The sequence below is a fragment of the Antechinus flavipes genome, chromosome 5 (assembly GCF_016432865.1).
Source record: "Antechinus flavipes isolate AdamAnt ecotype Samford, QLD, Australia chromosome 5, AdamAnt_v2, whole genome shotgun sequence".
Lineage (NCBI taxonomy): Eukaryota > Metazoa > Chordata > Mammalia > Dasyuromorphia > Dasyuridae > Antechinus > Antechinus flavipes.
In genome coordinates, this window is record NC_067402.1 from 129,472,949 (window position 1) to 129,497,380 (window position 24,432).

Below are 24,432 nucleotides of genomic sequence, written 5' to 3' on the forward strand. Positions count from 1 at the left end.
GGTCTAGATGTCTCTCTAAGCAGGTTATTAACACAGATTACTAGAAAGAACCAAATTTTCTAAATAGAACTAACCCTTTTTTAGGGAGAGAGGGGAGGCAAAAGATACAGGGTGGGATAAGAATAGGATTTTTATTACTCTTTTATAAGATCCACTAAAATCTATTCCAGGAAGCAATGAATTGAAAATTAAACTATAATATGGTATGGTTTTTAATACCATTTCCCATAAATGATGAATGCTGAGATAATATCCAAAAAATGTGGGAAAAACCTACGTGGAGAATGTGCTTGAAATCCAGATTCTATATGTGCATTAAAAAAAATGATGTTGCTATAATTAAGCACTTATCATAGTTCACATGATGTAAACCTTCTGCATTCAAAGTGGTTATAAATGTGAATTTAAATTTCATCTGTAGTTGAAACTAGATTTCTACCTCAGGGAGCCATTTTAAAAATGAAGTATGAAAAGGCAAGGACTTGAGAGTGTTAAACCTTAAAAGTCCAGTGGTTTGTTGGTGTCTTTTCAGTGCTCTGTGCCAAACATCTTTTCTTTTGGTATTTGGCGTAAATATTGAACTTGCATATCAAGTTGGTCTTTTTTTTTGTTGTTGTTTTTCTAAACTGTTTTGGTTGGGGGGAGCAGAGAGGAGTAGGGAAGAGGTCAGAAACTTTTCTAATACATAGCTATGTATGCAAAGTGTGGCTGTTTATATGTATGGGTGTATTTTCCATGACTATAAATGCTTTTGTGGAGCTCTTATGGCCTCTTGTCAGTTGTCATCTGCTTTAAGTCCATTAAATAACATTAAGACTTTTGGCTTCACTAAACAAAAACAAATACAAAAAAATATTTTTCGGACTGGAATTCTATCCCTTATCCACCCTGTTGTGCTTAGGTTTAAAAATGTGTGAGATAAGTCCTGGAGATCTCTGAGACAGCTGGCTAATAGGTACTGCATGAACTCTTTCAGCCTTAACTCTACATCTCCTAGTTTCTTTTCATTTCAGATATGATACTACTTCATGCTGGATAGAAAGTGTCCTTTCCCAAATGGCCTTCCGCCAAATCTCCCGTCACTATACAAGTGTGGGGCTATAAGCAGCTCTGGAATAATTATACGCAGAAAAAAGTCATCTGTGCAACTCTTTGTTGGTAGCTGGTGCTATGGCTCATTGCCCTTGGAAATAGCATCGCTCTGCAGGGAGAGCATTAGAACCTACCCATTTTCTAGGCTGGAGGCCAACCTCCCTCCCTCCCACCTGGGCTCCTTAGGTCAGGGCTCACCACCAGGCCAAGCCACCCCACCCCTTCCCCAGTGATGTCTACCTGGAAACACCCATAAGGCATCGGGGGGTCCCCAGCCAGACTGCCCATAAACCAGACCATTTCTGGACATTCTCACAACCTCCCCAATCCTAAAGCCTCTGTGGGTTTGGACACGACACAGCTTTAGCTTGCTCATCTATAAATCTGGGGGAGGTGCAGGTGAGACGGACGGCTCTTCTTCCAGCCCCCTTCCCTTACACTACACACCCTCCATCACATCAGTCACTCAGACCATCAGGCTGGCTCATTCTCAGCTCGTTCCCCGTCCCCACTACTGCCCCCCCCCCACACTCTGGCCAGCGCAGGACGTCCTCCGAGTGCTCCTCAGCGCAGCAGCAAACTCACTATCCTAAGCAACGAGAACTTTTCAGTTGGACACAAAGCTACCAACTAGCTAGAGTTTATCAGTTGGATGGATCCGGGATAACTCTCCCATAACAACTGAAAGAAAATATATTTCTGATGAACTTCAAGTGACATCCTCCTAAGGTCAAGCTCATAGTATGATGGGGAAGAAAGCATGCAAACAATTATATGCAAACTAGTGAATATTGACTAAATGCTGCTCGATTTAAAAATATTTTTTAAGGAACTCATGCCAATACAGCTTACAGGCAGGGAAATTAAAATTACTTTTTCAGATTATTCAACTATTGCAGAACAAGGATTTATAGAAGATGTATCCTTTAAAAAAGTTATCCATCTGGTGCTAAGTGAGTTTCATCTAGTATGAATGGGTAATGGGGGTTCCTTAAAAGACAAAAAAAAGGGCTCTATAAATAAGTGAACAAATAAATAAATAAATGAAACATTCAGAGACTGTATCTTGATGTAAGGAGACTATCAACATGAATCAGATTAATAAATGATGTTTGTTTTTTTAAACAAAGTTATAAAATTGGAGGAAAGATTTATTTTTATAAGCTTTAAATGTTTCAGTTTTAATGTTCAGTTAGAGTTAACAACCTTAAGACTTTATCTATCACTGAGTGTCATTTGCCATCAAATTTACAAACAGAATAAATGAAAATTAGAATCTTATACTATCAAAACTGGATCATTTTCCCCCCATTCAAAGGAAAATCTTTTTTTAAAAAAAAAGAAATTAATGTCTGGTCTTTTCACTGCATCTTTTCTCTCCTGTTAAGAAACCCCAAACAAAAACCTCAAGACAGATATATTTAATGACATCTCAGAATTTCCTGAAAGAAAAGTAAGACTGTCCCTCTTGATCAAATGAAAAGGCAGAAAAGAGGGCTAAATGAATTGACCCAAAATTAAATACAGGCCTTTGGAGAATAAGGGCCTAGAAAGCATCTTTCCAAAATCCTAGTTCAGTTTTCTAGCCATGAGACCACAGTGCCATTAAATAAATAAAGTAAATGCTATTAAAATGAAGTCTTGAGCAGATGAAATATTAGGGAGATACTGTTCTATCAGCATTGGAACCTGGCACATTGAGCACTGAAGATGGTACATATGAAGGAGGGCTTAATAAAGTACAATGCTGTTTTAAATGGAAGTGCCCACAAATGGGATTATTCCTTTGTGTCTATACTTTACAGACCATGTAGTCTGGTCACACTTGCAATGGTGTGTGTGTGAGGATAACCAGAGCCTAGAGTGTTTAAAATGAGTATAATTCAGATAAGGTGGCAGCTGCTTAATGAACTAAGTTACATTGTAAAAACACAGTATAAAATTTTTATAAATAAAACGTTTCTTTTCTTAGTGATTATCCAGACTTTTGAGGAACATATTGTGTAATTTCAGAGGCTGGAGCAGTGATGAATCAAACATTTCTGGAAACCTCTGAAATGTTGATATATTTGTGGTGGAGAGCTGAGATTTAAAAGGAAAAAAAAAAACATCTGCTTTAAACCCATGCAATTTTAGTCATGCATCAGCTGGATCTTGAAATTTTATTAAAAGTAGAAGTTAATCTATCTAATTAATAGGAAATCATTTGATTCCATGGAATAACATGTAATTCCATGTAATCATTCATTAAGAAAGAAAACCCTAAAACAAAAAAACCTAACCAAAATTTGTGACTAGAATCTGAAATCCCCTTCTGGACAATCAATATTTCACCAAAAACAACTGTTACCTAAGAATTTTGGGAAATTTGGTGTGGTTAAAAAAATATTTCCCTCTTTTCCTCTATCCAAATAAGCCTTTGCCACTTAAAAGCGTTAAAAGGGCATTATTGCTTCTAAAGGAGCAGTGAAATTACTTGGGCTAAAATCCAGGGTTTTTTTTTTTTTTGCCTTGGAAGCAAGAGATGTCAAAATACACCACCAAGTGGCTTATTGGATAAACTGCATGTTCCTTCAGTTCCCCCAAAAAGAAAACCATCTGCACACTGGTGCAGTTTCCAGCAAGGCCCCAGCATCAAAGGCTCTTGACGCTGTGTTTTCACTAATCTTAGGACAAACATGGAATCTGCTGGCTTCACAGAATGATGTGGAGAAAAGACCAACTTCACAATTTCCCTTATTACTGGAGGGAATTTAGGTAATAAGTTAGATATTAAGTATCTAGGTTTTAACTATGGAAAGTCTAAAGAAAGTAATCCATGTTCTTGTCTGGTAGATGGACAGCTTTTAAAAAAAAAAAGTTGCCTTTGGGCCTTTTACATGAGAATATTCAACATCACAGTTATTTATTCAACAAACATTTAAGTATGATGGTATATTACAATATACCATTCTAGATATTACTGAAAACACAAAAAATAAATAAAACATTATTACTAACATAATAAAGCTTACAATCTAGGTGAAACCATTTCATGTTGAATATATTTTTAAATAAATATTTTCAAATAGCTCATATTTATCTAATGCTTTATCTATAATATCTCACCTGAAGATAATATGACCATCTTTTTTTTTTTTTAAACCATATTACCATTTTATCATTTACCATTTTACAAATAAGGAAACTAAATTTAAGAGAGAAATGAAATGACTTGCCAGCAATTATAAAGTTTTTAAGTGGCAACACTGAAATATGAACTTACTCTTCTCTCACCAAATCCAATGGTCATCCTGCCTCTGTCAAGTCACATGATGGCATGTAAACTATGATGTAATTTCTAGAGTTGAATTCTGCAAATAAAGGTGAATACCCTGTGTACTATGTTAAGCTCAAATACAGAAGGCCATAAAATCATATATTTAGCAGAGGTTCTTAGTCTGGGGTCCCTCAATTTGTTTTTAAAGTGTTTTGATAATTATCAATATAATTTCCTTTGTTATTCTACTTATTTCATGTATTTTCAAACAGTCTGAGTCTTAAAACCTTAGCAAAGGAGTTCAAAACATAAAAAGCTTGAGAATTCCAGATTTAAAGTTAGTATTCACACCAAATGACATTGTTGAATGATTTTTAAAATTACAAAGTGTTATCTAATTAAAAATTTCTAAACTAGTGAAAATTTCTCAATTCTTAAAAAAATGTACTTCCTAAAATTGGAGTCCTCAGGTTTCTGGTGTAAGAGCAAAACGTGGGAAATTAGGATTAAAAACATAAGGATTTTTCATAGTAGGCCTGAGTTATGTTGTCAAACTAGCCAAAAATGCCATGTAAAGGGAGGGCGTGGTTATTACCTCACTTTACATAAGCTTTAAAGCTTGTACACATCCTAGGTTCTTTTAAGTAGCTATTTATAGATTTATCATTCATAAAATTACCCAATCCCTTGTTTAACCCAGGATTGTGAAGGTACTGATTTCCAGAAGTGAATAGATGATTCATTTGTCTTAACACATTTCAATTTCAAATTTCTAAATGTTATGAGATTTAGTAGACAAATAGATGTTAACTTAATCCACTCATTTATTTGTTTTTCTTTATTTTATTTTTTTTTTATTATTAAAGCTTTTTATTTATAAAATATCTGCATGGGTAATTTTCCAACATTGATCCTTGCATAACCTTTTGTTCCAATTTTCCCCTTCTTCCTTCCCCTCCCCCAACCCCCATTGGCAGGTAATCCAATAGATGTTAAATATGTTGAAATACATATTAGATCCATTCATTTATTTGTTTATAGGTCTTGATCGTATCCCCTTATCAGTTTTTGCCTTTTCATACACAGTCCTACTCTTTCATGTCCTATACTCTATTTAGCTCCTTTTTTGCCAGTATCTATCTCTTCAGTCATTTTAAGTTGTCTTCTTTTATTCCATCATAATTTTTCCTTGAGATTTAGTTTTCAGGACAGCATCCAGTGTTTAAGAAAGGGATTAGAAATATACATATTATAGGAAAAAATGCTTTATGTAAAGTAGTTTACTGTTTTCTATCTTGTTTCTAATATTCCTTCTTGAAAAGGACCAGGATTTATGGGTCTTTTTGCCTGCACTTGCACCCTGAGACAGCATCCTCAAGGAAGAACTGACAAGGGCTCCCAGACTTCTTTTCAATCACAAATCACTTCTGCTGTCTATGACTCCTTGAGGACATTATCTCAATACGCAGATATGATCAGAAAACCCGACCAATCGGTAGTTAGGGAGATGGCACAAAGGTTAGAGACGGGGGCTCTGAGTCAAGAAGCCCCAAATTCAGGCAGACATTTATAGACGTGTGAGCTCACTCTGATTGGCCTCACCTTAAAAAGGAGACAATCACTTCTCCTCTACCTCCCAGGGTTTTTGTGAGAATGAAATCGGGTAATATTATAAAGCACTTTGTGCAGTGTCTGCTATAGATCGGAAACTTAATAAAAGCCTGCCTTCCTTTCCACACTTACCACTTTCAGACTCACCACTTCCTTGCCTACATATAAATAACCTGTCTATATATAAATAACATATAAATAAATTATAAATAAATAAAATAAGGTTTACTGGAGAGCTGAAAGAACGGGCTGCGTGTCGGAATCAAGTCTGCCTTGCCCATCTTTGCATCCTTGAATTCCTTCAAAACTTTCAGGTAAATGCTGCAGGGCCCAATGATGTAACAACATCATTCTTGTCAATTTGACCAAGAAAACTTTGAAAAACGACCATTTTATCTAGTAGTAGCTGACCCAATTTACATAAATGGCAAATCCCCTACTACTCTTCTCATTAAAAACCAAGGAAAAGAGTTCATTCAGTGTGTCAGCATTATTATCAGTCCCTCAGAATTCTTTTTGATGGCTTAATTTTTCATTTATACTTCACTGGCCAGGCCTTCTTTATGGGCTTCTCTGATTTCACCTGGGATGCTCTTCCAATTTTTGGAAATTCCATCTTCCAACACTCCTATAAAATTCTCTTTAACTTTGCCAGCTGGATTTGCACCTGAAATTTCTGATCCTTACTCATCTTTTTAAAAAATTATTTTCAGGCTTCTTACAGGCTACTAACTTTTACATTTTTATCTTTTTTAAAAAAATCCAAACTATACAAAGATTCCATTTTTTAAAATTAAATGCTCGTATGATAGATTTCTAGGCTTTGTCAGTACCAAGCACAAATACTTTATGTGTAGTTGGCACTTAATAAATGTTTGTTGAATTCCACTCTTGCATTAAGATGTTGAACCAACAACTATAATGATAACAAACTCAGTCACCTAGATTGCTTGCTGCCCAGTAATCAGAGGACTTAGATATGTCTGGGTCCTTAGAGATCTCCTGGTCCAATCCCATCATTTACAAATGAGGCATTTGAGAACTGAGATAACTTTTTCAAAGTCTCATAGGTACTAAATAGCAGAATCATAATCTAAACTTAAGTTTTCTTATTCTAAATTCATTACTCTTTCCATTATACCCTATTGCCTCTTAACACTAAGTCCAAAGTATTACCCATCCTTATGGGTTCTTGAACTATCTGTTCTAGAAAATATTCCTTTGCCCCATCTATAAAACTCAACTGCACCTTTCCTCCCAATAATACATTTAATTTCATTTTTTATAAATAAAACCAGAAAAGAGGGAGAAGGCTACATTATGAAGGGGTTTAAAAGTCAAACAGAGGTTTTTACATTTGATCCTGGAGGTAATAAAGAGTCAATAGAGTTTAATGAATAAGGTAATGATGTGGTCAGGAAATGCGCTGTGACAGCTAAAGGGGGAGGATGGAATGGAACAGGGAGAGACCTGAAGCCAAGTAGACCAACCATCAAACTATTGGTATATTCCAAGAATAAGGTAAGGAGTTTATGGCAGGATGGTTGTCAAAGGAGAGAAGCTGATATCCAAAGACTAGTTATCCAGAAAAGCTGAGGCTGGACCTCAGATTTTAGTCATCTGCATAGAGATGATAACTGAATCTTGGTCTTTTATTATTTTTTTTGAACTATGTTGTATCAACCTTTTACTATAGTATTTAATTTTTATTCTTATTTAAATCATCCCTAATTACACATATCCTTCCCACATCTCTCTCTACTTTCCTATAGTTTGTGGTATCAGATCATTGTAACTCACTGTCCTACCACCATCAAAGTTCCAAGACTCTCCTAAAGCAAGGCCACTATTTAGCACTATGTATTTTAATTATTTATTTAGGTTTCTAGCATTTATATGCTGTACCTTGGTTTTTTTTGTTCCTTCTATAATCTGACTGATATATAGTTTGATGGGTCAGAATTCCCTTTTTTCCCCCCTCTTCCTCATATAACTTCTTGTCTATATTTGTCTTTTTCAAATATATACAATAGACCTACAACCAGATGGAAACATTTATACACTCACACATGTCATAAGACCAGGTGTACTTTCTGGGATTGAATAACACACCTGGAATATATTATGGGGGGGAGGGGAACCAACAATAAAATCAACAACCCTCAAATCCTGGAAGTAAATTATGTAACTAGATAATATTAGCTCTGCAAGGGAACTCTTTTCTTACTAGTCTAGTCTAATGTCTGATGGAAAGAAAAAGAAGACTTAAATTGCTTGAGCCTCAGGCCCACCAATTTACCCTCTAAAACCCTTTCAAAAATGTTTTCTTAATTTTGATTCAATAAACATTTGTTTAGCACCTATTATCACACACACACACAAACACACACACACACACACACACACACACACACACACACACCCCTTATGTTTTCCTTCTTTCCTTCCATTCTTGGAGCACGAGGAAAGGGCAAGAAAGGGGAAGAACCAAAGAAGACTGAGCACACATATGTGTGCACGCACACATACACACACACACACACACACACACACACACACACACACACAAAACCCAGAGGGAAAAAACCACACTGAAAGAATATTTAAATTTCACTAAAGAACACTACATTTTTCTAATAGAATGAAATAATGAAATAATGATGATTCAATAACTGTATCACAGGACTTTTCCCAGATTATTTTGAATAGTACACTTGGAATCTACTTGGTATGTTTATATGTACTTAATAAATGCCCCACTTCAATAACAATTCACATATCAAAACCATTTAAAGGCTACAAAACCATTTCTTCACAAGCACCCTATTGAGTAAGGGGCAGCTAGGTGGTTCAGTGGATAGAGCACCAGCCCTGAAGTCAGGAGGACCTGAGTTCAAATTTGACCTCAGACACTTAACATTTCCTGGCTGTGTGACCCTGGACAAGTCACTTAACCCCAACTGCCTCAGCCAAAAAAAAAAAAAAGAAAGAAAGAACCCTATAAATTCTTATGAATTTTTATTATCATTTTACAGATGAAGTTCAAAAAGATGGAGTAACTTATTTTAGTCACACAGCTAATAAGCAGTTTGGACAGAGTACAGACTTTCAGACTCTCTACTCCTTTGCTCAAAATCCTGACTCCCTCTATTGCTTTTATGATAATGTAAAAACCTTTCCACCCTGCCATACAAGACTCTGTAATGTGGCCTCCACTTACCTTTCCAATCTAATTTCCCATTAAAACACATACCACTTGTTGTTTCCCTGACACCCTTTATATATTCTCATTTTAGGCTACAGACCACATACACTTTTCCATCCTCTTGGTGCCCTAAGGACTTACTGCCTGTCCATGCATACTTGGCTGGATCTGTGATAAATCCCTTGATGTGGTAATATAATAGTGGAACCTCCCAATTTATTCATGTCTTCTCATTTTATAAAGCTCTTATCCATATCCACTAGATGTACAGGGGCATTGTTTATAACACACTTTAAGCAGTCTTTGATTTAATTTTCATATGTGTATGCCTTTCTTTACCCAACGAGATTACAAAAGCCAAGGGTAAGGACCTTCTTTCTGCATCCCCATTTTCAGTCTCTTAGAATAGTTCAATAAAAATTTACTGAATGGAGGAAATGTATATTGCTTGTGTATGAGTATCTTTTCTGCTTTTTGGAACTTGCTAGCCTAGCTGTAAGAAAGGAAAACTGGTGGTGTTTGGTGAATTACCTTGGAAAACCTGCATACAAAGAGAGTGTACATGTACACACCCACCCATCCCTCTCTAACTCCATACCACATATTATTGTGTAGAGACAAAAGCTTCCTAAGCTTTGACTGTATATTTGCAAAAAAATGGTGATGAAAGCTTTCATCTTCATAATTGTATGAACTTCTCTTCTCTCTTTAAAGATTGCATTATCACAATAATATTCATCTCAGTGGGGAATTGTGAGTCTAATTAATTAAATGTCTATAAAGTGATTGGAGATCATAGATGAAAGGAGTTATATAAATGCAAATTTTCATCACTCATCATAAGCACTTTGAGCAAAACAGGTTTAATACCTTTTCATGTTCTTTTTTAAGGAAAACGTTTCAAAGAAAGAATATTATTACTTACTGCCTTCCCACGTACAATGTAAAAGATTCAAAGCCCCCTCCACCCTCTTCCAGTGCTGAAGATGAAAGAAAGCATAGGCTATTGCTTCGCTGTCTCCTCTCTTCAGAATATGTTCTGGGGGTAGGATTAAGCTTTTCATTTCTAGTAGGTACTGAAAAAAAAAAGGCAAGAGACAGATGTGTTAATATACAGTAATTTGGAATTCAACAATGTACACAGAAAGATCAATTTCCCCAAAGTACTATTCATAAGATTTCATCAAACCTGAAATCTTATTAGGGCATTTGAAGGTAATTATTGAAATATCCAGCCCTTCCAAAGCTTACTGGCAGATGGTTAATGTTGTAGAAGTCTCCCATAGTGGGGGCCACAGAGAATTTCAGGCAGATTCTCTGATCAAAAGAATAATTGGATTCAGTCAATATAAAAAGAGAGATTAAGTTTGGTGCAATTACAGGTACACATTTAATTCTGTAACCAGGACAAAACCATGTAAAATGGCCCTATATAAGCTTAAGTGTCTTATGATAAAACAAACCACTTTAAAGAGACTTATACTGAAACAAGATGGCAATTGATTTGAACCACACAGGTCTGGCAAAGAGAAGGATCCTGAGCTGTCATTATACTGCTGGTGATTCCTTCTTGCTTCCTTGTCTCTCAACACAGAAGCTCATATCCTACTTTACTGGGAAAACTGAGACCATTAAAAATCCTATTATCATCTTGATCTATTCTCCCATCCTGAGAAAAGACATGGACCTTCAAATTATCAGAATAGTTCCTTTACTTGTTCTCCTGCTCATTTCTTCTCTGAGGTTTGACCTTTTAATCAGCCCTTCTTTCATCGTTAATATGTTCCCATCCACTGGTTCCTTCTCTGCTGTGTACTAATATACTTGGGCCCTACTTAAGAATACATCCCCCCACTACTTTTCTCTTGATTTTATCTCCTTTAACTTTCATTCTATATCTCCCCTACCTTTCATTGCCAAACTCATAGAGAGTTATCCATAATCACTCCACTTCTTTACCTCCAACTAGACTTTCAAAAAGCCCTAATTTCTTTTAATTGCTAAACCTTCTTTTGTCAAGGTTATCAATGTTCTTTTAGCTGCCAAATCCAAAGGACTTTTTAGTTCTTCTTAATCCTTCTGTTTTGAAAACAGGCAAGAGAATTTCACTGAAGGGAATTGCAATGCCATGTAATGGTTGGATTCAATTAAGAATTTGATTCTAACATTAAGACCAACTTAACTCCCCCAATTCCTATTTTTATCACTGTACCCACAGTGATTTAATCAATTAGTGATTGATTGACAAATTAGTGATAAAATTGACCTCCCAAAATTCTTTTATTTACAGACATCACAACTCGGGAAGTTAGGTAAGATAATGGATAAAGGACTGGGTATGGCCCCAGTAATCTGAATTCAAATTTGACCTAAAGCCTATTAGCTGTGTAGTCTTTTTTCTTTAGGATTAGTTATTTAGTAATTAGTTAATTAACTAATAATTAACTAATTAATTTATAATATGTTTATAACTAGTAACATATTTTATTATATTCCACAACTTAGGTTACCTTGTCTGCCTTAGTTTCCACAACTGTAAAATGGAAAATAATAATACTTGCCTGACAGGATCACTGTAAGAATCAAATGAGAGAATATTGTAAAGCACCTAGCACAGTTCTAGGGATATAGGAGGTATTCAATAAATCCTTCCTTCCTTCCTTTTCTCTCCCTCTTTTGTCCCTCATTTTCTCTCGTTATTTATATCTTCTCTTCCTTCTTTTTTTCCCTTTCATTCCTTCTTCCTTTCCTCCCTCCCTCTCCCCTATGCCTTAATAAAGAGTCTTTTCGAGTGGTTTTAACTAAAAACATTCATCATGGTTGGGCCATCCCTTCGTATGGGGTCCTGAATACTTAGCCGGGCTGCTCCTCAAACGACCTGTCCATCTGAGAGCCCAGGAAGGCCTCTGCTGTAGCCAGCAGGACTCGAGGAACATTGTGGCCAATGAGGTGTGGTGGTTTGGAGGATATCTAGCCATAGTTTTTGAATCCACTGGTAGAAAGGTTGAGTACAAGAACTATTTTCCTTTGGATCACCAGCACCTAGCATAGTGCTTTGCATGTAGCTTAATCAGTGTTTCCTGATTCAGATTGGATTGGTAGGAAATGTTGGGAGAATGCAGTATGTTGGCCCTGCTTAGGGGAAGCCAGAGTAAGCTCTATACTGGGATAAACATTAGAGTAAAAGTAAGGACCATACATAAAAATAAAAACTAGCTCATTTGTTCAAATTAAAAAAAAAAAAGATCTGGAATTTATAAGCTAAATTAAAAGTAAAATATGCCTTGTTTCTTTCTAGTCTCATTTGGTTTGGGAAATAGTTTTTTGATGATTCCATAAGAATCTGTATGTAAAGCAACTGTTCTTTTAGCCCAGTGAACTGAAGAGCAGTAAAGGAAGGGGACATATGGGGGAAGAGGACTGAGGTAGAATCTATATAAATTTGGGAGCTAAACAGAATTTGGGAAGGCCTAGTTATTTGAGAAAATTGCTTGAAAAATAATGCTTTTGAGCCTCTAGTAACACCCTTCCCCACAAATTACCCTGTACCTAAAGTTTTAGGATCTATGCCCAAAGAACTGATGTTATAAAACTAACCATAGAAACCTAACTTCCTTCTCATCATATGGATTTTATGTCTAAACTAGGCTATGTCTATAAATTAGATTTATATTCCTGTGTAGTTCCAAACACAGTGTTGGCCCTAACCAGATAATGAAGACTAATAACAACAATGTGCTATTTTTTGGCTAAAGTTAAAATGCCTGGCACGATCAATTCTCAACATGTGCAACACAAATTAGAAAAGCATGGAACAACATTTCACATCTTACATGTCAAGAGAAAAATAAATGGAAAAGGGCAGATCTCTATCCACAACTATGCAGAAATCAATTAGAGGAACTGAGGCTTGAAAATCAGAGAATTCTATCTGCCTGTCCTATAACTATTTGGCTTTTATCAGCTAGTCTTACATACCAACTTATTTGGTCCACCATTTTTCTTCTCATTTTCTTCCCAGATTCCCAAACAGCTTTTTTAAAAAAGTTTTTTTATTTTCAAGATGTATGCATAGACAATTTTCAATATTCACCTTTGCAAAACCTTGAATTCCAAATTTTTCCCCCTCCCTTCCCCTAAACCCTCTCCTAGACAGCAAGTAATCCAATATGTTAAACATGTGTAATTCTTCTATACATATCTTCACAATTATCATGCTGCACAAGAAAAATCAGATCAAAAAGGAAAAATATGAGAAAGAAAACAAAATGCAAGCAAACAACAACAAAAAGAGTAAAAATATTATGTTGTGATCTACATTCAGTCCCCACATTCAGTTTCTGGGTCCAGATGGCTCTCTTCATCACAAGACCATTGGAACCGGCCATAATTATCTCATTGTTGAAAAACTTATTCAGCCATTCTCCAATTGAAGGGCATCTACTCAGTTTCCAGTTTCTGGCCACTACAAAAAGGGCTGCCACAAACATTTTTGCACATGTGGGTCCTTTTCCCTTCTTTAAGATCTCTTGGGATATAAGCCCAATAGAAACACTGCTGAATCAAAGGGTATGCACAGTTTGATAACTTTTTGAGCATAGTTCCAGATTGCTCTCCAGAATGGGTGGATCAGTTCACGATTCTACCAACAATGCATCAGTGTCCCAGTTTTCCCACATCTCCTCCAACTTTCATTATTATCTTTTCCTGTCATCTTAGCCAATCTGACAGGTGTGTAGTGATATCTCAGAATTGTCTTAATTTACATTTCTCTGATCAATAATGATTTAGAACATTTTTTCATATGATTAGAAATGGTTTTAATTTTTTCATCTGAAAATTGTCTGTTCATATCCTTTGACCATTTATCAAATTGCAGAATGGATTGAATTCTTATAAATTTGAGTCAATTCTCTATATATTTTAGAAATAAGACCTTTATCAGAACCTTTGAATGTAAAAATGTTTTCCCAGTTTACTGCTTCCCTTCTAATCTTGTCTGCATTGGTTTTGTTTCTACAAAACCTTTTTAACTTAATATAATCAAAATTATTCATTTTGCATTCCATAATATACTCTAGTTCTTCTTTGGTCACAAATTCCTTTCTTTTCCACAGATCTGAGAGGTAGATTATTCTTTGTTCTTTTGATTTGCTCATAATATGACTCTTTATGTCTAAAACATGAACCCATTTCAACTTTATCTTGGTATAGGGTGTTAGGTGTGAGTCAATGCCAAGTTTCTGCCATACTAGTTTCCAATTTTCCAGCAATTTTCATCAAATAGTGAGTTTCTTAATCTAGAAGCTGGGGTCTTTGGATTTATCAAACACTAGATTACTATAGACACTGACTACTGCAACACTGCTCTTAAAGTACAGTATTTTTAAAGGATTAAAAAGCAACTTTTCAAAACCTATTTATAGCATTTACAATGAAAACCTACAACTAAGATGACTTCTAAGAGTTATGAAATAGAATATTCTTTGCAACTGGCTGGCTAAACAACTATCAGGGATAAAGAAGAAAAGGATTGCTTCACTGGATTGGAGGCTGTACTAGATTGCCTCTAAGATGTCTTCCTATGCTAATATCTGATGATTCAACAATAATAAGTTAAAAGAAAATTATATTAACTTTACCCTTAATATAACTAATGCTAAAAAATTAATTTCAAATTCTCTTTGGTCTTCACAATACCAGCAGCAAATTAAGTCAAGTTAAAGCAAGATGCAATGATGAGGGGTGGGGGTAGGGATGTGAACTCAAAAGATATCTGAGGAACATTATTCTTCTAAAAAGCAGAATATGATTCTTGGATCTTCCTGATCCAAGAATCCACTGAAGAATTTTCTTTCTCCAAAAGTAAACCATAGAGCTAATTATGATAATCAAGACAATAGCTGGCAAAGTGGAAATGCTAGGAATCTTCAATGATGAACAATCAAGTTATCTTTCAACTCATTATCACTAAGGAAAGAAATAGTGGGTACGGTCAAATCAGTACCTTAGACTAGAAGTGTGATATATGCAGCCCACAACACTTCCAAATACAGCTTGAATCAGATTAAAATGTATTTGGGATATTTCACAAAATAAAAGAAATAATATTGATATGCGGTTTGCTAAGTTAATGCATGGCCCACAAGATTGTTTATATAAGACTTAGAAGCGCCCATTTCTAGCTGTCCTAGATATCAGAAAAGTAAATCCTTAGAGAGAAAAGATGATAGAATCATAGGAGTTAGGGTTGGGAGGGATTTTAGGAGAGCATCTCAAGGTGACAGAGCAGCAGTGTGATGTAACAGAAAGAAGACTTGATTGAGCTCGTTCCAATCTCACAGTATTAACTTCCCAGTGAATATCCATCTAGATGTCTTCTAGAAATTTCAATACATATATTCAAAATGTAACTCATCATCTTCCTCATCAATTATTTTTTATTAAGGGTAGCACCATCCTTCCAGGCATTAAGGTCTGCAAATCTTGTCTCTATCACCATGATATCTCTTCATCTGTCCCTGTCTCTTCACCCATACAGATATTTTTCAGAGTTGCATTTCTTTTTTTTCCAAAACAGTAATAAGAATGCCAAAGTAATGAATTCACAGGACTGTTATGAGGATCATATCATAAAATTATATCAAACTCTTTTTAAACCTTAAAAGGAAATATTATCATTATCTAGATCAATAATTAATGTTACAGAATTCAGAAATGTGATAACCACCTTTCCTTGGATATCCTTTCTATTCTGGGTTTCTGTGACATTATTGGTTTTTGGTTCTTCCATCTTCTTGACCTCTCTTTTCCAGTCTGCTTTAGTCCTTTGTTTTCTTTCCCTCCCCCAATAAATATATTCCTTATCCTAAGGTCCTCTTTTCTTCTATACTCTATCCTATGGTCATTTTTTTATATTCTTACGAGTTTAATTACCTGCCATCTTAATACTTCCAGCATAGGATAGTTTACCTCTCAGACCTGTGGAAGAGGGAGGAATTTAGGACTAAAGAAGAACTAGTGATCATTACTGATCACAAAATAGAAATTTTTGATTGTATCAAATTGAAAAGGTTTTGTACAAATACAACAAATGCAGACAAGATTAGAAGGGAAACAATAAACTGGGAAAACATTTTTACAGTTAAAGGTTCTGATAAAGGCCTCATTTCCAAAATATATAGAGAATTGACTCTAATTTATAAGAAATCAAACCATTCTCCAATTGATAAATGGTCAAAGGATATGAACAGACAATTTTCAGACGAAGAAATTAAAACTATTTATAGCCATATGAAAATATGCTCCAAATTATTATTAATCAGAGAAATGCACATTAAGACAACTCTGAGGTACCACTACACACCTCTCAGATTGGCTAGGATGACAGGGAAAGACAATGCGGAATGTTGGAGGGGATGTGGGAAAACAGGGACACTGATACATTGGTGGTGGAATTGTGAACACATCCAGCCATTCTGGAGAGCAATCTGGAACTGTACTCAAAAAGTTATCAAACTGTGCATAGCCTTTGATCCAGCAGTGTTTCTACTGGGCTTATATCCCAAAGAGATACTAAAGAAGGGAAAGGGACCTGTATGTGCCAAAATGTTTGTGGCAGCTCTGTTTGTAGTGGCTAGAAGCTGGAAAATGAATGGCTGCCCATCAATTGGAGAATGGTTGAGTAAATTGTGGTATATGAATGTTATGGAATATTATTGCTCTGTAAGGAATGACCAGCGGGATGAATACAGAGAGGCTTGGAGAGACTTACATGAACTGATGCTGAGTGAAATGAGCAGAACCAGGAGATTATTATATAGGTATCAACAATGATACTGTTTGAGGATGTATTCTGATGGAAGTGGATCTCTTCAAAAAAGAGAGCTAATTCAGTTTCAATTGATCAAGGATAGACAGAAGCAGCTACACCTAAAGAAAGAACACTGGGAAATGAATATAAACTGCTTGCATTTTTGTTTTTCTTCCCGGGTTATTTATACCTTCTGAATCCAATTCTCCCTGTTCAACAAGAGAACTGTTCGATTCTGCAAACATATATTATATCTAGGATATACTGTAATCCATTTAACATGTAAAGGATTGCTTGCCGTCTGGGGGAGGGGGTGGAGGGAAGAAGGGGAAAAATCAGAACAGAAGTGAGTGCTAGGGATAATGCTGTAAAAAATTACCCTGGCATGGGTTCTGTCAATAAAAAGTTATTTAAAAAAATGCATATACTTCCCAAATCCACACCTGGAAATTCTAAATTATCCTCCCTGAACCTCAGACCCATATCTTCTATTATCTTCTATATATCTGTCTCCATGGAGATATTCCCCTAGTAAGTCAAACTCAACTATGTCCGATGCTGAATTCATCATCTACCCTTCTAGGTACTTCTCAACTTCATTATTTCTATGATACCACTACTGTTTGTTACCTGGACTCTACTTCAGCTTACTTTAGGCTCTTTCACCTCTCCCCTCTCACTTCTTATTAGTTTCTAATGTCCTGTTGATCCTGCTTAAATGTTTCTCTGACCTATCCACTTCTTTCCATCAAAATCCCGCTACCCTAGGGTATAAAGGCCCTCAACTCTTCTGACTTTGACAATTGTAATGGCTTCTTGACTCATCTCCCTATCTTTAGACTTCTTATCTTTTAATCTAATCATCACATAGTTAACAAAATAATTTCCCCAAGTCTAGCCATGTCATGCTCCTACTCAAATATTTATGTAGCTTTTTAATGTGTCTAGAATAAATGCAAATTCCTTAACCATGTAAGGGTATTTAAGTCCCTCTAAATTTGGCCCCAGTCTACCTTTCCTAACACATTTCATACTATTCCTCTTCAAAAACTCGAGCCAAATTGTAGTTTCTATTTGTTCCCTGAACTTAAACTATATAACCTTGATGCATTCACACTGACTTTATTCCATGAATCATTTTCTCTCCTCTTTGAGAATTTAAATTTAATATAAAGTTTAGCTCAGTTGCTACTTGCTATGTATAATATTCCTATTAAGAAAAGTATTCCTTCCTTAAATTTTCCCAAAACACTGGCCTGAATTCTTTTTTCTGCTTTCTTAAGTGTGGTAAAACTGAATTTTCTTAGTGATCATTCCCCATGTTTCTAAGCATGAATAACAAGTCATGTAAGTTGAAGTTCACCACTGTCTTGTAAAGATCAGTAGCTATACTCTACTACTTTTTTTTCAGGTTTTTGATAAAAATTTACTTATTTTCAACAATATTTTATCTTTGCAAATACCTAGAAAGATAGTTTTCAACATTCATTTTTGCAAGATTTTGTGTTCTAAATTTATTCTCTTTCCCTCCTCCTTTTCCCCATTGCCCAAGAGGGCAAACAATTCAATTCACATATTACATTATACTCCACTCTAAAATAATTTTCCCAAAGCAAATGGGACATCAGCACATTATGGAGACAATGCAAGCTACAGAATTTTATGTATTTTTATGATACTGAGCAGAGGTATAGAAGTTAAAAGTTTAGATGTTTGTTTTGGAAAAAAGTACCTAAACATTTTATTGTCAGAGTTGTTACATTGCCAACTACCAAGCAGACATCTATATCAAAAATCTCTTTAATAGAGGTAAGTTAGTCAAACATTTGTTAAATGTCTACTATGTTTTGACATTGCTCTAAAGAGCACTGTTTTAAATGCTAGCCAAATTGTACAAATCCTGGAATAAATTTTTCTTCAGAGAATTAGATTTTTTTGTTGGTATTGCAGCTAACAACTTGATAGTCTTGAGTCAAAAGATCAAATTTTGTAAGAAATACAAGGGACCTAAAAAGTTGTTGAGTTCAGACTCTTTACTTAAAATATGAGGAAAAGTGAAGGCCAGAGAAGGGTCACACTCTTAGTGAATCTATTTGAGAGCCCAGGTCTATCTAATTGCAAGTGTAGTGTCCTGGTCACTCCAACATAATACCTCTCACTAGCACAGACTTAGAGTTAGAAAGGAGACACTAATTTTGAAAGGTATCCCTGTGTTTACGTTAGAGAGCTATAAACATGTGGAAAGATACTGAATTTAGAGCTAGTTGGACCCACTTTGTGTCCTTGCTCGACATTCACCTTTTTTCCTCATCTTTAAAATGGAAATAAAATTTAATTTTTGCAAGGCTACTACACTCAAGTTATTGTATACCAATTAGAGACAGTTTGATGGCCCAGTGAAAAGACCACTGAGGCTGAAATCAAGAAAACCTGAGTTCAAGTTTGGCCTCAGACAATTACTGTGTGAACCTGAACAAATAACTTCTCGCTGCCTCAGTTTCCTTAACTATAAAAAAGGGATGAGCATCTATGTCAGGGTTGTTGTGAGGATGAAATAAGCTATTTGTTAAGGATTTAGCACAGTACCTGCCTTAATAAATACTTATTCCTTTCCCTTCCCTTCCCTTAGCCTCCATCTTGCTCTCAAGAAATACATTTGAATGATCATTGTGTATGCACCTAATTGGGAAAGGGAACATTTTCAAAAGAAGGCTCCACAGGAAGCTCAGATTCTAAAAGGGCAAAAACAAAAATTAAACAAAGAAATGTACAACCAAAAATACATGTAAAAGACTGTTGAACTTTTAGAATGTTAGACTAATTCAGAATGTGTAGAGGACATTAAAGAACCAAACTACTTTTGTACTAAATTATGGAAAAGATGTTTTGTCAGGAAATAGCTTCTCCCCTCCCCCCCTTACTTCTTAAAATCTTTATATTACATATATTTGATCAAAAGATCAAATCTTGTAAGAGATACAAGGGACTTAAAAAGTTGTTGAGTTCAACCTCTTTACTTAAAATATGAGGAAAAGTGAAGGTGAGAGAAGAGTCACACTCTTAGTGAATCTGTTTGAGAACCCAGGTCTATCTAATTGCAAGTGCGGTGTCCTGGTCACTCCAACATGACACCTCTCACTAGCACAGACCTAGAGTTAGAAGAAAGACAGAAGAGCTTACTCAGTCCAACCATCTTGTTTTACTAATGAGGGAACAGGCTCAGAGAAAATTTCATACAGATCCAAGAGCTTCAAGGACAGCATGTGAAGGAAGGGTCTTTGGCTCCAAGTTTTTCATTCTTTCTACTGCATCATGCTTCCACTGCGCATATGCAGAATATTAATACTAGAATGTGCACCTCTGGAAGGCAAGGGATAATGTCACTCTTTTTCCTTTACATATTCCTTGCAGTGAGAACAAAGTAGACAATTACATCCCTGAAACGTACTCCTTCCTCACCTCTGCCTTTTGTAATACCCAGTCCCCATCAATGAAACCTTTGCTGACCTAATAGCTGTCCCCCAATTACTCTGTATATACTTTACATTTACTTATGTCTATACCACCTATGCCACAGATAAAATGTAAGGTCCTTAATGACAGGGTCTATTTTGGTTTTGTTTTTATACTTCCAGTGACAAGGCAATGAATGATTGTTGACAAGTTTTCTTTTATGCTTTCTATTATGTCTTTTTTTTTTTAAACAAAGTATATGCTTCCTTTTCTGTATTAGAGCCATGTGATCTCTACAAAATTGTATTTAGGAATCTGTTAAAATTTCAGGTTCATACATATATTGTATCTATGATATACTTTAACATGTTAAACATGTGTGAAACTACCTGCCATCTAGGAGAAGGGGTGCAGGGAAGGAAGGGAAAAGTGGAAACAGAAGTGAGTGCAACCGACAATGTTGTAAAAATTACCCATGCATATGTTCTGGCAAAAAAAAAAAGCTATTAAAATTTTTTAAGGTTCATGTCCATCTATTACCTTTACTCTATATACCTCACTTGTAGAAATCTCAGATTAGAAATTTCCCTCTCAGTTTTGTTACCAGGCACCAAATCTGCTATTGTACTCCTTTCTGCCTAAGAGCCAGAATTTATCTCATGCCAGTTGCCTAGCTTAGTCTGTCTGTGTGTCTTCTCTCCCCGCCCCGCCCCCACCTGCCCAAATAAAAGCTTTTCTGTTAGGATGAGAGATCATCCTATCCTATAAACTCTTTTTTTATTAAATTTTATTTTTAATTTATAAAACAAACATTTTTATAACATACTACAATAAAAAAGATGACTGTTTCATATATAGTCATATATGAAACTGCATATCTACTATGTACAACTTGTTATTCCCTTCAAATATACAACTAAATGATCAATTTTTTTCTTCCCTCCCTGCTACCCCACCTCCACCCTAGAGAGGGTGACATTTAGACACAAATAGGTATTTATGTGTTTATACATACACATACTATCTCTCTCTGTGTGTCTCTTTCTTATTGGAACTATACATAACCTATATACTGTAGAACAGATTTTGTTAATTATGAGTATTGCTATCTAACATGCTTGCACTCACTCTCTGTGTAAATTTATATAATATATATTTTATATATGCACATATTTATGTGTGAACATATTTGTTCAACCTATATATTTTTGTTGTAATTCAGATTATAGGTCCTAGAGCTAGAAGGGACCATAGAGTAAATATACTCCAACTCTCTTGGGTTTACAAGAAAGATAGTAGATAGAGAAAATGGATTTCAAATTAGGAAATCTCGGATCAAATCCCACTATCTTTGGCTATGTAAAGGAGAAAACTTAAAAGAAACGTGAACCACTGAGAAAACTGTGAGACCAAGAGAGGTCAAGTGATTTGGCTAAATTCACATAAATAATAAACAGTGAAGATTCTTGGTGTGAAATCCAATATTTCTTTACTATACCCCAGTAGCTTCCTATTTGTTCTTTGTGAAGAACCAATCAACAGTCCATGGAACCTACACAAAAATTGACCGCATATTAGGACATAAAAATCTCAAACTCAAATGCAGAAAGGCAGATATAGTAAATGCATCATGATGCAAACATATTACATATAATAAAGGGCCAGGGAAAAATAGACTAAAACTTATTTGGAAATGAAATAATCTAATCTTAAAGAATGAGTGGGTATGGGGCAGCTAGTTGGTGTAGTGAATAGAGCACCAGCCCTGAAATCAGAAAGACCTGAGTTCAAATCTGACCTGAGACACTTAATATTTCCTGACTGGGTGAGCCTGAGCAAGTCACTTAACCCCAATTGCCTCAGGGAAAAAAAAAAAAAAAAAGAGCGGGATAAAACAATAAATTCATTATTTAATCCAAGAGAAAGACAATAATGAGACAACATACCAAAATTTATGGGATGCAGCCAAAGCAGTTCTTTGGGGAAATTTTATAACTCTAGATGCTTACTTGCATAAAATAGAGAAAGAAAAAAAAAATCAGTGAATTAGGCATAAAACTAAAAAAAGCTAGAAAAAATAACAAATTAAATCCCATATCAAATTTGAAATTCTGAAAATAAAAGGGGAGATCAATAGTTTTCTTTCAATTTCATTACACTAATAAACAAAAATAAAATTTTGTTTTAGGAAAAAAAATTAACAAAATAGATAAACCTTTAGTTAAATTGATTAGAAATAGAAAAGAAGAAAATCAAAAATGAAAAGGCAGAACTTTCCACCAATGAAGGGGAAATCAGAGTAATAGAGAGGAGCTATTTTGCTCAATTATATGCAAATAAATCTGATAATCTAAGTGAAATGGTTGAAAATTTACAAAAATGTAGATTGCTCAGATTAACAGAGGAAGATATAAGTACTTAAATAGTCCCATTTTAGGAAAAAAAATTGAATAAGCTATTAATCAACTCCCTAAAAAAATCCCCAGGGCTAGATGGATTTACATGTGAATGCTACCAAATATTTAAAGAACAATTAATTCCAATATTATACAAACTATTTGGGAAACTAGGGAAAGAAGGACTCCTACCAAATTCCTTTTATGATAGATATGTGCTGATATCTAAACCAGGTAAGATCATGAGAAAGAAAGAAAATTATGGGCCAATTTCCCTAATAAATATTGATGCAAAAATCTTATGTAAATTTTAGCAAAAAGATTACAGCAAATTATCCCCAGGACAGTACACCATAACCAAGTAAGATTTATGCCAGGAATGCAGGACTAGTTCAATATTAAGAAAACTATTAGCATAATTGACTATATCAATAACCAAACAAACAGAAATTATGATTATCTTAATACACACAGAAAAAGAATTTGACAAAATCCAACCCCCATTCCTATGGTGTTAAAAAAAAAAAAAAAAAAAAAAAAACTAGAGAGCTGTGTGACTCTGGGCAAGTCACTTAGCCCAATTGCCTCAGCAAAACAAACAAGGAAAAAAAGTTAAAAAAAAAACATTAGAGAGAATAGGAACAAATGGAGTTTTCCTTAAAATGACCAGAAGCATCTACTTAAAACCATCAAGCATTATATGTAATGGGACAAATTAGAACCATTCCCAGTGAGATATGGAGTGAAACAAGATTGCCCACTATCACCATTACTATTCAATATTATATTAGAACTATTAGCTTTAGCATTAAGAGAAGAAAAAAAATTAAAGGAATTAGAGTAGGGAATGAGGAAACCAAATTATTATTCTTTGCAGATGATATGATGGTATACTTAGAAAATCAACTAAAAAACTACTAGAAACAATTCACAACTTTAGCACAGTTGCAGGATATAAAATAAATCCACAAAAATCATTAGCATTTCTATGTTACCAACAAAGTCCAGCAGCAAAAGATACAAAGAGAAATTCCATTTAAAATTACTCTAGATAATATAAAATATATGGGAGTCTACCTGCCAAGAGAGTCAGGAATTATATGAATACAATTACAAAACATTTTCCACACAAAGTCAGATCTAATCAACTGAAATATCAAGTGTTCATGGAAGGCTGAGCTAATATAATAAAAACAATACTTCTACCTAAATTAATCTACTTGTTCAGTGCCATACCAATAAAACTTCCAAGAAATTATTTTATAGAGCTAGAAAAAAATAATAAAGTTCATCTGGAAGAAAAAAAAAATCAAGAATTTCTAGGGAAATAATGAAAAAAAATGCAAAGGAAGGTGGCTCAGCTCTACCAGACATAAAACTACATTATAAAGCAGTGGTCATCAAAACTGTTTGGTACTGACTAAGAAATAGAGTAACTGACCAGCGGACTAGCTTAGGTTCACAAGACACAATAGTCAATGACTTTGGTAATCTAATGTTTGATAAATCCAAAGATCTTAGCTTCTGGGATGAGAACTCCCTATTTGATAAAAATTGTTGGGAAAATTATTAATTAGTATGGCAGAAACTAGACACTGACCCA

General features: G+C 35.0%; 1 protein-coding gene across 6 annotated transcripts in view; it reads right to left on the reverse strand.

Moving 5' to 3' along the window:
• Window positions 1-24,432, reverse strand: part of ST7 (suppression of tumorigenicity 7) — a 288,256-nt gene that overhangs the window by 12,967 nt on the left and 250,857 nt on the right. For 5 of the 6 annotated variants that reach the window (XM_052001658.1, XM_052001656.1, XM_052001657.1 and 2 more), the window contains one exon: window positions 10,093-10,243. In XM_052001658.1, coding sequence (XP_051857618.1) covers window positions 10,093-10,243 — 151 coding nt within the window. The remainder of the gene's footprint in view (window positions 1-10,092; window positions 10,244-24,432) is intronic. The other variant, XM_052001659.1, reaches the window with a different exon arrangement.